The 17,389-nt window shown below is 37.7% G+C and overlaps 1 protein-coding gene across 2 annotated transcripts; it reads left to right on the top strand.

The window, feature by feature from the left end:
- The first annotated feature begins 315 nt into the window (after window positions 1-315).
- LOC148944726 (uncharacterized) lies at window positions 316-15,421 on the top strand. 2 transcript variants are annotated; one of them, XM_089100159.1, is made up of 4 exons: window positions 316-334; window positions 3,156-3,245; window positions 10,981-11,091; window positions 15,171-15,421. In XM_089100159.1, exons 2-4 carry the CDS (start codon window positions 3,180-3,182, stop codon window positions 15,276-15,278), a joined length of 285 nt encoding a protein of 94 aa, XP_088956285.1. In that variant the 5' UTR covers window positions 316-334; window positions 3,156-3,179; the 3' UTR covers window positions 15,279-15,421. The 2 variants fall into 2 exon arrangements, with proteins under 2 accessions (XP_088956285.1, XP_088956284.1); XM_089100158.1 differs by lacking the exon at window positions 316-334 and adding an exon at window positions 359-387.
- Window positions 15,422-17,389: the final 1,968 nt, after the last annotated feature.

A 17,389-nucleotide genomic window follows, 5' to 3' on the forward strand; every position in this document is an offset into this window, starting at 1 on the left:
CGCACGTCACATATGTATCTCAGAAATTTTACCGCCCCAATTTCCCCCCTAGCACAGACACGATTGAATACTGAATAATATTTATATCTGCAATAACTTCCGTTCAAACATTTCAGAAAATTTGAATTTTACTTTCAGTTTGCTTAATGCAAAATCCTGATACTATAAAAGCAAATCCCCCCGCAGCAGGTGTTAAGAGAGGGGAAAATTCTTTCATGGCAGAGTTTTCCCGCCTTTATTCAATCCACCAATGGAAGCTCTTGCATCTAAATTCTCTTGGCGTATTATCAAAACTCAAACAGAAATTCTTTAGACGACAAGCTGTGGATAAACTGTAAGTGAATTTTGAAGTTTTCGTAGGCTAGCTTTATAATTTTTATTTGAGAAGTAAGGAATTTTTGTGTACTCTCTATTAATTTATATATTGAGCTTAGTTATTAAACTATTTTCTGGTATATTAAGATCTTTATTTGCGATCTGATTTTGTAAGATTTAAATTCGCAAACGCGAGCTATTGATTTTAGACGCCATTTCTGATAAGGAAATGGACTCTTGTTTTTGATTTATTTTGAGGTTATTTGGCTGTAAAAAAATCTGAGAATTTTCCTGAATAAGCTTAAAGCATCAAATTTTAATTCTAAGTAACTAAAGTAGAATTTTACCCTAATATCGAAAGGGTAGTAGGCCTAGTACCATTTGATTCCCTCTAAATGCGGTTTCCAAATATAATAGTAACTACCGGGACAATTGTGTCTCAGCCCCCCCCCCCCCAAAAAAAAGATGAGGTTCAATATAGGGGTACTTATGTAGCCTAGTATACCAAACACTTGAGAAGTTTGCTCTCTTAGATGTGCGATAACCGGTTATCTTAGTTTGCAACCTGCTTGCACGGCTGACAGAATGCATTGGACGTGTATAATCTGGGCTATATATTTGCATATTCGGGGGGGGGGGGTATAATGTATTTGGATAGCGTAAAGTTAGAAAAAAATTCTTAGGCCTACTTCATAATATGTAGAACAATTGTATCTAACACATTTGCAAATATATAGCCCAATGCATTCTTTTACACGTACAAATAGCCTACACTGCAAACTAAGGCAAACCGGTTATCGCACATCTAAGAGAGCAAAATTCTCGAGTGTGTTTGGTATAATGCATTAAAGGTAATTATTTGGATAAAAAAAACGATACTTATGCATTATATGTCGCCCACCGCTATACACTGTACAAGGAACCACTACAGGAAACCAGAAAAAAGGCTATTTGATAGATAAATCGATGGCAAAGTGCGATTTAAAATTGCGTTTACAATATTTAAGCTGTTGTTTTTTGGGGTTTAAGGGGGGGGGATACTTATGTTAGGTTAGGCTACGTATTTAATGTATGCTATGCTTTACACACACACCCCTAATGTGCAAATATATAGCCCAAATTTGTTTCTAAACTATTATATATTCATCCTATTTTACTTCATTAGCATTACCCAAACTTGACTTCTTTCGTGGCTACCGTATAATGCACAAGTACCAAAAAAAACTTCTCCTACTTTAGCCATTGAGATAAACAAGCACTTGAACAAGGTTGAGGGGGGGGGGGGGTCCTTAGCAACCGTTATATTTGGAAAGAGCCTTGAATGGGGAAGATAATATGGTAGGCTACTACGTTTTTGTTATTACACTTCCTTTGACTGTATGAGTCTTGGTGCGTACTTATCCTTGATTTTAGACCCCATTTCTGTTCAGAAAAGACTTGAATTTTTTTCAAAAGTGAGGGGGGTATTTAGACAAGTGCTTGATTTTTTTATGGTTGTTTCCTGTTAACGCTTTTGGGAAAATCCCGTAACATAAGATATTAGTTTTCAATTCTAATACTTTTTTTTAGTTTTCCTGGGTTTTTGAACATTAATAAGAAAAAATGTGCATTGAAACTAAGAAATTTTCTTGTATCTCCAGTTTGATACTTTCTCTGTTTTTAATTAAAAGACATGTTTCATCAAACAATATATCAGGTAAAAACATCCAATGACAAAAAACCTGTTTATATTCTTGAATTATATAACATTCTTGAATTAAAAAAAAAAAGTCCTTTTATTTTTATCGCAGAAACTGCAAAACTTTTCATTTGTAGTAATTTGTGTATTTAGTTATTTTTTAATTCTATCTCTTATTAGTTACTGAGAGTTGACACGATAAAAATAACATAAGCTGTGGTTGGGCAGATTATCTAATTAAGTTTTTTTCGTTTCTCCTGATGAGAAAAGAATTGTATTTTGTCTGTCTGTAATGAAACCCGTTTGACCCGTCTTAGCCTGGTTCACAGTATAAATATTTACAAGCATTTAATATTTATGCTGTGGCCTGGTTCGTGTATTTGGCAAATTTTCAACATCTGACAAGTCTATAAAATCTTCCGGTAAATTGTCAAGCAGTTGCGACTATTTGCTAAGGGCTCAATGAGCTTGTCAGCAGGAGGGTTGCGTTGGGGGCCTTTATACCTACTTCATGTTCTAGCCAACGCTGCTTACAAATCAAGGGGTTCCTGACTTCGTTACCCAGTCTCAAACCGCCATTTTTCCACCATATTTGGCACTGCACCATATAAGGGACGCGTATACCTTACCGCGCGTCCTTGTGTAATATTTGGCAAACATCCACGCCGTGCGCCCTCGTGCTTTGCTTGGCACACCGATAACGCACGGCACGTGCCAAATGTTTTCTTTAATTGTGGCGTATTTTCTCATAACCCCCCCCCACAAATGAGTTTGTTTCCGCACCGGGTGCCAACAGAATATGTATCCCCTGACGCATCGGTGTCTCCACTGACACAAGTCACGTATATACGCGGGGTGGGGGGGAGTAAAGTAGGCTCTGGGTCTGTTGCCCCTAGAATTCCTGATTGTTCTGTATTTTTTTTTCGTAGTTCGCCTGTTCTTACGATTCGTTTAGTGCGTTATATGGTCACAGCTACATGTCGATGGCGCTTACGAAAGTGACCTGTCTTAAAGGGGTCTTAAAAGTGTAAATTATCGGTGGGGGGGGAGACTCAGCTCGGTCTTCCAAAGGTTTGTCTGTGTGCACCAATATTCTCAAGTAGCCACTATCCTAATTATCCTTCAATATTTCCCTCCTTTTATTACAAGCCTTTTTTTTCAGTTATTAATTCATAAACTAGTCATAATGGCTGATACAGAAACAAAGAAGAAAGGGCGTGGCCGTCCTAAGGCTGAAAAAACAGAAGAGGCGGTAAGTGCATATTTCTAAACTATTAACTTCCTTCACTTTAAATATTGTATTAATTTGTTTTTCGATTAATAACTGACAAGATTAGATGGTATTATAAAAGGTACCGTTCAAATAATCTAATCATTATTTTATTATCTACAGCCGTCATCTTGGCAAAATCAAGAATCTCGTTTGGAGGACCAGTGGAATCATGAACCGTGCCTCGGTTCAAAAAAAAAAACCTACAGTACCAAGGACATTGAAAATAAATCTAATTGTTTGACAGGGGTGTAATTTGTTATTGGGCAAGGGGTGACTACCCCTTAGACCCCAGTTACCCCCCCCCCCCCAGCTGAAATTCAGTGTCTTAAAAAATCTTGTCAAAACTAAGTTAGTCTAGGCCTACATAATTTAAGCATCCACAGAAACAGATCAGTTTTCTTTAGTATTAATTAAAAAAAACTTTTTCCACAAAATAAGTTTTTCAAAGAATAGTAAAGAACTCCATTAAACAAAAAATGAGCAAAAATAAAATCAAATAATATACCAAGCGTGAAACTACCACAAATCAGCATCAATAAATAAATGTAACCCAAAACGAACAGAAATTACAAGAAATAACCGAGTTAAACTCAAAACGAGCAAAAATTAACATAAGTTGGGCTCCAAACTTCTATGCCTTCCCAAGGCCAGAACAAAATTTGCACTTTACTGAAAAAAATATCAATGTTTTTACTTTTATAACTTTAATAAATCAAATAATATTAACATTTTGAATACTAAATGTCAGTATATGTATATTAAACTGACAATGCACATTCATTTGTATTTTTTGTCAGTAAAGTGCAAATTATGTTCTGGCCTTGGGAAGGCATAGGGGTTTTGAGCCCAACTTATGTTAATTTCTGCTCGTTTTGAGTTTGACTCGGTTATTTATTGTAATTTCTGTTCGTTTTGGGTTTCATTTGTTTATTGATGCTGATTTGTGGTAGTTTCACGTTTGGTAGATTATTTCATTTTATTTTTGCTCATTTTTTGTTTAATGGAGTTCTTTACTTTTCTTTGAAAAAACTTATTTTGTGGAAGTTTTTTTAAATTAATTTCTGTTCGTTTTATATTGACAAAGTCTTTTCAGGGAAAAAGAAAATAATGCTTTAAATCTTTTCTTTTTTTAAGACTATAGTTTGGCCTGCTATTTGTATGCTGGAGAAAAATTTTCAGCAATTTTTTATTACATACATCCTTTTAAAATCTGGACACAAATAGTAGGGTTTAATTTAGTTTCATACCTCCTCTAGTTGACCTGAAAAGGAAAAATTGATACCATTCGCAAAAAAATTTGTTTACTTTCTTTGATAGCTTGTATATTTTGATTGGGTTAAATTTTAAGAGAAGAAGTAGCCCCAAAAGCCTGAACATAATACCCTCAGTCGTTCTTGGGATATTGCTGAGAAGCCTTATTGGGAATTAGCATTAACACAGTGCATTTTGATTTAATCTTAAGGCAACATTTAGTTGTTAAACATAATGGGCAAATGGGGGGGGGGGGTTAGTTGCCCTCCAATCACTTTCGATTATTAAAAAGGGCATCAGCCCATTCTATTTTCAATCGAATGAGCCCTTTTCGAAGTTCACACGACAACTCACTCGATACGAAGTGCCCTGGTCTAAACAACAACAACAACAAAAATAACACATTATACCCACATCGATCTTTACTATAAAAATGTCAAGCCTTCCAATCACTTTCGACTCTTAAAAAGGGCACTAGACCTTTCGATTTCCAATCGAATGAGCCCTTTTTGAAACGACAGCGCTTTCTATATACAGCTTATATGCCCCCAGGGCATAAATTACAACCCTTACCCTAAGGGCTGTTACAGTGGTTGTCATCCTCTAAGACCTAATTTCCAGAACTTTCAACTACGTTAAGCAAAATGACTATCTCAAAACTTTCATTGGATGTGTTTGTGGAAATGGTGGGCGTGAGAGGGGTGGTAGTCGCTCTCCAATCTCTTTCAATTATTAGAAATGGCACTAGCCCTTTCAGTTTCCAATCAAATGAGCCTTTTTGAAGTTTCTACGACAAAGCTTTCAATAAAAATCTTATATGCCCCCGGGGCATAACTTACAACCCTTGCCCTGAGGGCTGCGGGGGATCTCATTCTCAGAGACCTACTTTCCAGAACTTTCTACTACGTTGAACAAAATGGCTATCTGAAAATTTTGATTGGATGTATTTGGAGGAATGGTGGGCTTGAGAGGGGGGTTAATTACCCTCCAATCACATTCGACTATTAAAAAGGGCACTAGCGCTCTCAGTTTCCAATTGAATGAGCCCCTTTTTAAGTTTTAAGACAACTCTATCTATAAAACCTAATATACCCCCAGGGCATAACTTACAACCTTTGCCCCTGGGGCTCTGTGGGGTTTGTCATTCTTAAATACATAATTTCCAGAACTTTCAACAACGTTGAACAAAATAGCTATATCTAAACTTTGATTGAATTGTTTTGGGGAAATGGTGGGCGTGAGAGGGGGGTTAATTACTCTCCACTCACTATTGACTATTAAAAAGGGCAATTTCAATTTCCAATCAAATGAGCTCTTTTTGAAATTTTTACAACAACTTTCTATAAAAAACCTTATATGCCCCCTGGGCATAACTTACAACCCTTGCACTGACAGCTCTGAGGGGGGTTATCTTCCTAAAAGACGTCATTTCCAGAACTTTCGACTACGTTGAACAAAATGGATATCTCAAAATTTTGATTGGGTGTGTTTTGGGAAATGGTGGGCGTGAGAGGGGGGTTAGTTGCCTTTCAATCACTTTCAACTATTAAAAGGGCACTAGCGCTTTCAATTTTCAATTGAATGAGCTCTATTTGAAATTTCTACAACTTTCTATATAGAATTTATATACCCCCAGAGGATAACTGACAAACGTTGCCGCGAGGGCTGTGGGGGGAGGGGTTGTCATGCTTAAAGACCTAATTTTCAAAACTTTAATCTACGTTGAATAAAATGGCAGTCTAAAAATTTTTATTGGATGTCTCTGGGGATAAGCTGGGCATGAGAGGGGAGTCAATTACTCTCCACTCACTTTCGACTATTAAAAAGGGCAATTTCAATTTCCAAACAAATGAGTTCTTTTTGAAATTTTTACAATAACTTTCTATAAAAAACCTTATATGCCCCCAGGGCATAACTTACAACCCTTGCACTGACGGCTCTGAGGGGGGTTATCTTCCTAAAAGACGTCATTTCCAGAACTTTCGACTACGTTGAACAAAATGGATATCTCAAAATTTTGATTGGATGTGTTTGGGGAAATGGTGGGCGTGAGAGGGGGGTTAGTTGCCCTTCAATCACTTTCAACTATTAAAAGGGCACTAGCCCTTTCAATTTTCAATTGAATGAGCCCTTTTTGATGTTTTTACAACATCGCTTTCTATAAAAACCTTACATGCTCCCAGGGCATAACTTACAACCCTTGCCCTGAGGGATGTGGGGGGGGGGATGGGTTGTCATCCTTAAAGACCTAATTTCCAAAACTTTCAACTACGTTGAATAAAATGGCTATCTAAAAATTTAGGGTGTTGGGAGCAAAGAGGGGCGTGAGAGGTGGGTTAGTTACCCTCAAATTACTTTTGACTATTAAAAAAGGCACCAAACATTTGAATTTCGAATTAAAAGAGCCCTTTTTCAAGTTACTACGACAAGACTTTCAAAAAGAACTTATATGCTCCCAGGGCATAACTTATAACCCTTGCCCTGAAGACTTTGGGGGGAGTGTCCTGCTAAAAAACCTATTTTATATCTGGAAATCAACAACTCTGAACAAAATGGCTATCTAAAAATTTTGATTGGATGTGTTTGGGGAAAAGGTGGGTGAGAGAGGGTTGTTAGTTGCCGTCAAATCACTTTCGACTATTAAAAAGGGCACTAGCCCTTTGAACTTCAAATCGAATGAGCCCTTTTTCAAGTTTCTACGACAAAGATTTCAATAAAAACTTATATGCCCCCAGGGCATAACTTATAACCCTTGCCCTGAAGACTGTAGGGAGAGTGTCCTGCTAAAAGGTATAATTCCTTGAACTTTGAACTGCGTTGAACAAAATGGCTATCTCAAAAATTTTTATTGGATGTGTTTGGGGAACTGGTGGGTGTGTAAGAGGTGTTAATTGCTTTCCAATCACTTTCGACTATTAAAAAGGGCACTAGCCATTTCAATTTCTAATCGAATGAGCTTTTTTGATGTTTCAATGGCAACGCTTTCTATTAAAACCTTATATGCCCCCAGGGCATAACTTACAACCCTTGCCCTGAGGGCTGTGAGGGGGTTGTCATCCTCAAAGACGTAATTTAAAGAACTTATAACTCCGTTGTATAGAATGGCTATCTCAAAATTTTTATTGGATATTATTGGGGAAAAGTTGGGCGTGAGAGGGGGGTTAGTAGCCCTCCAATAACTTTCGACTATTAAAGAGGGCACTAGCCCTTTGAATTTCCAATCGTATGAGCCTTTTTTGAGGTTTCTAAGACAACGCTTTCTATAAAAAACCTTATATACCCCCAGGGCAAAACTTACAACTCTTGTCCTGAAGGCTGTGGGGGAGTGTCCTCCTCAAAAACATAATTTCTATTTGGAAATCAACTATGTTGAACAAGATGGCAATCTTAAAATTTTTACTTGATGCGATTCGGGAATTTGTGGTTGTGAAAGGGGTGTTAACTGCCTTATGATCATTTTCGACTATTAAAAATAGCACAAGCCACTCTAATTTTCCATTGAACCAGCATCTTTCGAAGTTTCTGCGACAACTTCCTCGGTACGAAGTGTCCTGCTCTAAAGGAAAAAAATAATAAATAATACATTGTGCCAGCATCGTTCTTATATGCCCTCAGGGCATAACTTAAAACCCTTTCCCCAAGGGTTGTGGGGGAGTGTCCTCCTCAAAAACATTTTCTATGCTGAACAAAATAGCTATCACAGAATTTTGATTGGATGTCTTTGGGGGAATGATGGGCGGGGGGGGGGGGGGGCTAGTTGCCCTCCAATCACTTTCGACTATTAAAAAGGGCACTAGCCACTTTAATTTCCAATCGAATCAGACCTTTTCGAAGTTTCTACGACAACTCCTTCGATACGAAGTGCCCGGGTATGGGAAAAAAAATAATACATTGTGCCAACATTGTTCTTTACTTAGGCAGCGCTATTGCGCTGCCTATGATACTTTTGCTATAATGGTGCTATATGGCTCATTTTGCAATTGGTCATTTTCAATTGACTTGGGAAAATCGGCTCCTACTTCCCCCCCTCCAGAATTTTGACGAAATTGCGCCCCTGTTGTTTTAATATACTAATGGAAACTTACACAACCATAGACGTTTGTCTTATAAAATTATGAAATTGACTTATGAAAAGACCTCCATATGCAGTTCTGCAGTTTTTGCACCTCTGCAGTTTGGCGCCAAACTAAAGAAAAAACAACGAACATGTGGCAACACTCGAAAATGCGGCACTGCTCTAAAAACTTCATAATTTCATTTCGTAAAACTGCTATTCAGATATAATTAGCCCCGAGATGGGTCCAAGGGGCCCATCTTAGTCTTTGCAATTTAAATGTTTTAAGATGGAAAAACTGTCGTCAATTTGATGTGTTTGAACCATTTCCTCGTCCTTTCCCAGATTTTCAACCTAGTTGGTTTAGTTTTTCATTTATTTATTTTTTCATATTTCATTGCTCCCCTCTTTATCTTTTACAAATGATTATTAATAAATGATTTTTAAGATAAGCTGAACATGGAAATTCAGATACAGATAAAACGGTACCCTGACCCATTAAATAATTTTTGAATACAACTAAACTGCTGTATTTAAACCTTAAAACGAACAAAATTACCTTGAATATAAGGAGGGCTGTTATATCCTTCCACGCCCCAGTGTTAGCGTTCAAGTGGTTGCTGGTGCTTTACTGAAACAACCTAGTTCGGTGTTTGCTTTAGAACGTAAAATTACTCCCATTTTTTGAAAATTGATGAATATTTGTAGTTGCCAATTGGGAATCTGTCGAATTGTAGTAATTTTCAGGGAAATAGAAGCAACCATTTAAGCTTCATGGGTGGGGATTTGACGGTGGATATAACCCCCTCTTCCTATTAGGGGTATTTTATCCCCTTTTAAGATTTTAAGACTGCTTTTAAGACCCACAATCAGGCAATAAAAGGTGACCAAGGTATATTTTCGCTGAGAATGGGTAGATTAGCACAGATGATCCGGTACTGGCTAATAGGATTTTCATATATTTGGAATGAGGGGCTAGGACCCTCAGATCAGGGTGAGCCGTTTTTGGCTATGATTATAGAAATAATAAAAGACCAGGAAGTCCAAATGTGGACCCAGGCAGTTAAAACATCTGAAAAATTTACGTTTTATTACCAAGTAAAAGAGATATTTGGATTTGAATATTCTTTTTAACAAAGACTACCGGGGGAGGCTTTGAGGACTTGGTTTCAGATCCGAGCGAATTGCCTGTCACTAAAAAATAGAAAAAGAGTATTTGAAAGAAAAAGCGTGGCCCAAGATGTAGATGCGGATTACTCTTGTCCCAGATGTAACCTAAGTATTGAAGTTGTGCCAATATTCTCACCGTGTGCCAGAAACTTTCTATTTTATGTTAAATTTTTTTTGTGGGTGGTAAGTTGGGTGTTCCGGGGGAGCCTGAAAACGACTGTAAAAAGGACAATCAGGCAGTTATATAAATATGTAAATGAAGCGTTGACATCAATGAGTGAAACTTGATATTTATGTTATTTTTCTTGTGGAGTGTAATTAAGAATACTGTTCTGTATGGCCTGTTTTTTGGCTTATAATGAATTATTATTATTATTATTATAAGGAGGGCTGTTATATCCTTCCACGCCCCAGTGTTAGCGTACAAGTGGTTGCTGGTGCTTTACTGAAACAACCTAGTTCGGTGTTTGCTTTAGAACGTAAAATTGCTCCCATTTTTTGAAAATTGATGAATATTTGTAGTTGCCAATTGGGAATCCATCGAATTGTAGTAATTTTCAGGGAAATAGAAGCAACCATTTAAGCTTCATGGGTGGGGATTTGACGGGGGATATAACTCCCTCTTCCTATTAGGGGTATTTTATCCCCTTTTAAGATTTTAAGACTGCTATTTACTTGTATTTGAAAAAGTATTTTTTATTATTTAATGGCTGTTTGTTTTGTTTGTAATCAACCAGTTTTTTCTTTTTATGTGTGTGTGTGTGTGTGGCTTAATCTAAGGAAATAAAATGGACTGGAATAAAGTCTTGACTTGACTTCATTAACCAAAAACGCTATACACAAAATTAGTACACTGGAATAAAGTGCAGTGAAAATATGCCTAAGTTAAATATTTCGTCCTATACTACAAGCTGATTATCAGCTGAGCATAAATTTTATAGCATTGTGTCTTTGGATTCTACCCAGTGGCGGGACCAGGATAAAGTCTTATTTTCTTTCTGTATTGAAAGCTCTCAATCAGCAGTAACATTATATATCTATCTATTTTCTCTTTAATACCTTTAAAGTCCTTTCTTTGTGTTGCCTTCCTTTTTCTTATTGTCTCTAATTCCTTGTCTTCACTTCCGAATAAGTACTTTTTTGTTTTGTTTTTCTCTTCTTTCGCCTCATTTCTCTATTTTATATCTCTTGGGCTTTCTACCTTGTTCATTAAAACTTAAATAATTTTTTTTTTATTAGGGTGAAAAAAGGAAAGCCGAAGTAACATCTGAGGAAGAGGCTCCAGTTAAAAGAGGAAGGGGTCGACCAAAGGGGACCGGAAAGAAGAAGACAGCTGTAAAAACTGCCAAGGTTATTATATTATGTTTAATTCCATAGGATATTTGGAAATAGTAAACTTGGACGTTGTGTGTATAAAGTGTCAACCTGATAATTTAAAATAACAACATTTATAAAAAAAAGGAACTAAATTAGTGCTTGAAATATGTTTGGCGTGAATGGGGGGGGGGGGGCATGGGCAACCTAGGTACCCCTCCCCTACATTTTAAAAATACATTTTTGGGTGTGGGGGGGATCATTTCCACTAAAAATGCCTATTTTGGTATTTTCATTGAAAAAACGACAAATTTGCCCCACCCCTCCTTAGATTTTGGAAAAAACAAGCTATTGTAAGACTTCCAAATCAGTTCTAAATAGTTTGGCCACAGAAACTAAAAGTTTATAATGGAAGAGATAGGGTGATCCTATAAGGTACCTTGTTCTCTTATCCTACTTAGTTTTACTTCGAAAACTACGTTATCATATACAAGAAACAGACATTTTTTTTTTTCGGGGGGGGGGGAATTTCTCCATACTCAGCTCTTCTATTTCAATACTAGCTAACGTCAAGAAATAACAAATTCCAAAAAAATGAGTAATAAGTTGTAAATGAATAAGTTTAGAGCATAAGTAGTATTATTAATAATAAGAGTAATTCTAAGTATAGATAATGAGTAGCAATAAATATTCACCACAAGTTCAATACTAGTCCAGCTAGCTCTTAGATTCTGCTCACCACCAACCAAGGGCGTATCCAGGATTTTTGTTCGGGCGGTGGGGCATTTCTTGGGAGGGGTCTTGCACACATAAACTTAAAAACGCACAAAAAGTTTGTTCTTATGTATTTTTGTTACTTTTTTTACGAGCCGGACAAGAATTTTGAGGGGGATTCAAACCCGGAAACCTCCTCCCCCTGGATACGTTCTTGCCACCAAACACTCCAAAATATGTGATACGGAAGGCTCTTTCAAAATATTGGTGCTAGGGTTATATTTATCTAAGGGGGCAGGGGTGACTCCCATATTGTTTGGTCTTGGGGTCCTCAGATTATGAATTCGTTTAATTCATGGAAATAAAGCTCAGTTGAATTGGTTCACCCATACTCAACCTGGTTGTCGAAAAATAAAGTACACTAGATTTTCGTAGTAATAAAGACATAAACCAGGAAATTCTTAGTCACCTTACAAATTATGAAAGGTGCAGATAATTTGACAAACGCCACTAAGGCGTTGCCAGTACAAGAAGCAGCCTAAAAAAATCTGAGAACAGAGAAATTTGCAACCTAAACACATTAGAAAGGACAAATCCAAGATATAAGGTAAAGGTAGAAAATGAAAAAAAGAGAAATGAGAAAAATATGGAAAACTGAGAAACCCCAAAAATCGTGGAGAAAATGATCCGTATAAAAATCTCACCAACATGTATCAGAAGCGGTAGCCGGGGTCCCCCCCCCCCCCTTCATGGAAAATTCCCCCACATGCAAAATTGAGCAGTCACTGAGCAGTACAAAATAGGTACCTCAAAAAGTCGGTCAGATGTCCAAAGGGGTAACAAAAGGACAAGATATCAAAATCAGTTTTAGGAAAGGGGCTGGTTGGTCTCAAATCACTTTCAGTCTGGAAAAAAGGACTAAAACTCTCAATTTCTGATCGAATGAGCATCCTCCGAAGTTTCTACGACCACTAGGGGGAGGCTGGGGATGAGGAAAGGGCAGCCCCCCTCCTATACGGAAAAATCTAGAGGGATTAAGTATCAATATCTACTTCCACCCCCCCCCCCCCTCGCCCCTTCCTCAGAACCAATTTTGTATTTACCTGAAGGCTCAATGAGAGTTAGGATGTCAGAGCGTTAAATTGCGCCCTTTGAGGCATCTGTCTCCTTCCTAACAACAATGAAAAGTTCATACGACCACCTTTCCGACAAAATCTTATATATTAACAATGGGCAATTTGTATAGCTTACATCCCTTGCCCTGGGGACTTGAACAGGGGCTGCCAAACTCGGAGCTTCCTCTTGAAAAACTGATCACGCTTGGAAGTGACGGACCGAACGTCATCAAAAGCGTTTGGAACAAGTTCAATACCGAAAAGCGAATGACGGGAAAGGGAATGTTGAACATTGGTACTTGCAACATCCATATAATTCATAACGCTTTCTTGAAAGGTCTTCAGGTGTTTGGAGAAGAAAGTTCCGACTTTGTTATTCTTGTGCATTCATTTTTTGACGGCTGGCCTGCACGTTGTGAAGACTATCAAAAGTGCCAAAAGAAAGTGGGAGTGCCAGAGAATGCTTTCATGAAGCATGTCCCAAGCCGCTGTCTGACGATCGGACGTGCCCTTGCTAGAATCATGCAGCAGTGGCCAATCTTAGATTACTTCCTGAACTTCGTGCCGAGAGAGAAAAAACTGAAGAATCTTCTGTCCACTCCCAAATTTCTAAAGATTGGCTTATATCAAAAGTGCGACGATGAAGGCCCAACTCGAGTTTGTTCTAGCATCAGCAGAACTGTTTATGAGTTTCACCCAACTGTTCCAGAAAGAAGAGCCTCTCATTCATGTTCTTCACTCAGAGATCAATAGACTAGTTGTGACGCTTTGCGGACGTGTCTTTACTCCAGATTTCGTGACCGAGACTGAAAATTTCTCACCAGAAATGTGGAACCTTGCTGAAAAATTTGCAGAAAAGCCCATAGTTTCAGAAAATGTGGAACGAAATTTCGGTGAGAAAGCAACACTGAAAGACAAGACCATTTTCTATGTTAATGTACGAAAACATTTTATGCGGGTATTCGCCATATTTTGAACAAATGTCCTCTAGAAAAGGATGGTTTTCTAGAGGCTTTACGCTGTTTGAGTCCGATCAACATGAAGGATTCAAGAAGCATTGCAGATATAGCGGTTGTGGCACGCGAGATTGCGATTGGAGTAAGCTTCAGACGTCGCTCAGGCTGAGTGGCTGCTTTTTCGTACGGAAACTGAACCCCATGAGGACACTACTTTGATCAATAATTTTTTGAGCCAGTATTTGGGACTAAGGAATGAGTATGGGGATACCAAGCACCCGGAACTGACCAAGCTCATCAAAGCGGTACTGACGTTGTCGCATGGCAGCACAGATCTTGAGCGTGGGCTTTCGCGTTCTGGTAGGATTCTCGGTGAAGACCAGGCCTTGATGTCTGAACGCGTTCTAGTTACGAGACTCATGGTATATGATACGTTAAGTCTTTATGGAGGAAAACCAGAACGGTTTGTTATTACAAAAGAGCTGTTGAATCTTCCTCGTTCCGCACGGTCTCGGTATCAACAATATCTGGATGAAAAGAAAAAATAAGAGCTATCCGAGAAGGAGAAAGCAGCTTTCAAAGAGGACGGCAAGTGGAAGAAGCAGGAGGTCCACGACAAAAAGAAAGAAATAGAAGACCTGGAAAGCAAAAGGAAACAACATAGAGCATCAGAGCAAGAAAAGAGAACAGTAGCAGATACTCTACTTCAGGAAGCGACCGACGGAATGAAGAAGGCTGCCGACTCCAAGAGTTCCATAGACATTGCCCTAGCTGTTTCTTTGCTCGAAGGAGCTGTAAAGTTCAGAACAAGTGAAAGAGAGCGGATGGTGGAATCTGCGAGAATGGAGCAGTCTCTTGCAAAGAGAAAAACTGACCTCATATCGAAATTGATGCCCAAGAAGCAGCAACAGTGATTCCAAATATTTTACCTGTATCAGTCAATCGTTGGCACAGTATGTATATCTGATGTTTTACTGTTTTTTACTATTTGTACAGTTTGTATTTTAAATAAATAAAAAAATAAATAAATAAATGCAAAAACTCGGGAAATGACCAATTTATCTGACCAGGCATCCCTCGTCATCTACCACAGATCTGATCCAGAGGACTTCCGAATCCTATATTTGGGCCCGGGAAATCCTATAAAAATAGGACAGAGCCTATAATTTGAAACGAACCGACCTGTCCAAACCCTGATATTAGCGAGTTTAGTCTGTCCCAAAAAATAGTAGTAGTCCACTTCCTCGGGGAAAATAAAAAGAAATAACTTACTCCCCTCTCCCTCCTCCACATTGCCTGAACATTCTTTCTATTAGGTCTTTATTTTCAGAGTCCTGGTACAGGTAAAGGCCGTGGCCGACCATCGAAGAAGAAGAAGGAAGAAGAATCAGCTGAAGAACAGTCAGAGGAGCCAGAAGAAGAAGAGGAGTCCTCATGATTTAGTATTCTACCTCAAAGAATGTATATCGAGGCTAAACAGCAATCCTCTTTTTTCTTATGTACAACTGTAAATGTACCAACGATATTTCAAATCTATGTTTCTAGTACAAGTCCTTTCTAATAAATATCAAACTTTTTAAACTCTTTTTTACCTTTAATTTATTTTTTACTAAAATATTTTGGACATATAAGTGTCCAAAGAAAGGGATTTCGGACACTTTTATATTCGAAATCATGGAAGCAGCCAAGGCTTTTATGTAGTAGAAACGGGATTCCAGGAAAACTTCTTGATTAACTTTCTAAGAATTGTTTTAATTTTTGATGTGTTCTACAGATTTTTTTTTTTTTACTTTTTATGTGTAGTTACTCCTGATAACCAAGTGGTAGTTCACTCATTTCTACACCAGGCATAAAGCACGGGGGGGGGGGGCAGACTAGAAAAGCTTCCGTTTTAGTTAATGTGATGTAAAAGCTAGCATTTTGGTGTTACCTTGTGGGATAGGGTCTCAACTAGAAAGGTACTTGTTAACTAAATGAAACACACCCAAGAAGTGAAGTTAGGTTAATCATAATAAAATATAACCTTCAATTTACATAATAATATAACTGGGCTATATAGTTGCACATTGGGGAGGAGGGGAGTAAAGTATTTGGACAGTGCCCCTAAACTAACCCCCACCCCCCTAATGTGCAAATATATAGCCCAAAATTATATAAATCCAATGCATTCTATCACCCGCCACTTGTCTTTGTTGCAATGAAACCGGTTTTCTGAGATGTACCCTATGCGTTATTCTTGAGTGTTTCGTTTAATTAATAAGTACCCTAGAAATTGTGTCTGAGTTAGCAAACTCGGCTACCTTTCAAAAGTGATCATTTCGATGGACAAATAAGTCATTTTCTTGACAAGCTTGGACCGAGTGGGTAGCGATCTGCCACTATGGGCCTTTTGTGGTAGGGATATTTGAAATTGAGGGAGGTCCAAGTTCTAAAAACATTTAAAAGTTCACATGGTAGTATATGGGGTACCAAATGAAAAAAAAAGCTTCGCTTATTCCGAACGTAAAATATTACATGTATGGTGTTCAATGAAAGTGCAATACATCTGCAAAATCGTTTCTCAACTTCTAACTTGTGGTGAGAACTACGGGTGGGGGTGGGGGGAGTGAAAATTATAAAGAGATTTTTTCTTTGTTTATTAACAAATGGGTCACAAAAAAAACACCACATAGAAATCTTCATATAATATACTAACAAAACTGCATATAAAACTAAAAATATCAAAATAGGTCCCGACGCATATGAGTGTGTTTGGGATGACCAAAAAAAAGGACACCAACAACTAATACACTTCCTCTGAAAAAAAAACTGACTCTTCCCCTCCCCCACCCTTACTAAACAATTAATCAACGTTCTAAAGATAATGTATTTTTACAGGGAAGATAAAGGAATCCCACACTCATACTCTTATGATTCATCATGCTTCCTTTCATATACCGACACTCACCTCAATCAACCCACAACTCAATTTCTCTTAACACTCACAAACATTTACTCACTCCCAAACCAATCACTCAATTCTAGTCTACAATACTGGTTAAAACAAATACATCGCAAAGAAGCACGAAATTCCTCAAGGGCCTTTTTACCTTTTACTTCCGCCGGAAACCTGTTCCAGACTTCAGGACTAATATACCTAATACAAAATTTAGATCTGGAAATAATCGGAACCGGTGTTTTAACTAATTCAACATTTCTAGTTTCATAACTATGTTCCCTTTCATTATAAAGTTCCGAAAAACATGCAGGTAACAAATTGGAAAAAATTATACATAAACAGATTTACATAAAATCTAACCAAACCAAAGAATGGTAAAATTTTTAATTGGTGATACCTCGATCTTACCGAACTCTTGGACAGGTCATTGGTCAAAACTCTTACAGATTTATTTTGTAACACACGGAGCGAATACAAATGGCTAGTGAACGTCGACGACCAAACTGTAACACAGTACAACAAATATGGATGTATAAGAGAAAAATAAACCATTCTAAAAAAAAATATTCAGCTTCCGCAGAGTTCCAACAATTTTTGCTAGTTTAGTACTT

This window comes from Artemia sp. Qi Xiang Cuo, chromosome 14, assembly GCF_049724085.1.
Source record: "Artemia sp. Qi Xiang Cuo chromosome 14, ASM4972408v1, whole genome shotgun sequence".
Classification (NCBI taxonomy): Eukaryota; Metazoa; Arthropoda; class Branchiopoda; order Anostraca; family Artemiidae; genus Artemia; species Artemia sp. Qi Xiang Cuo.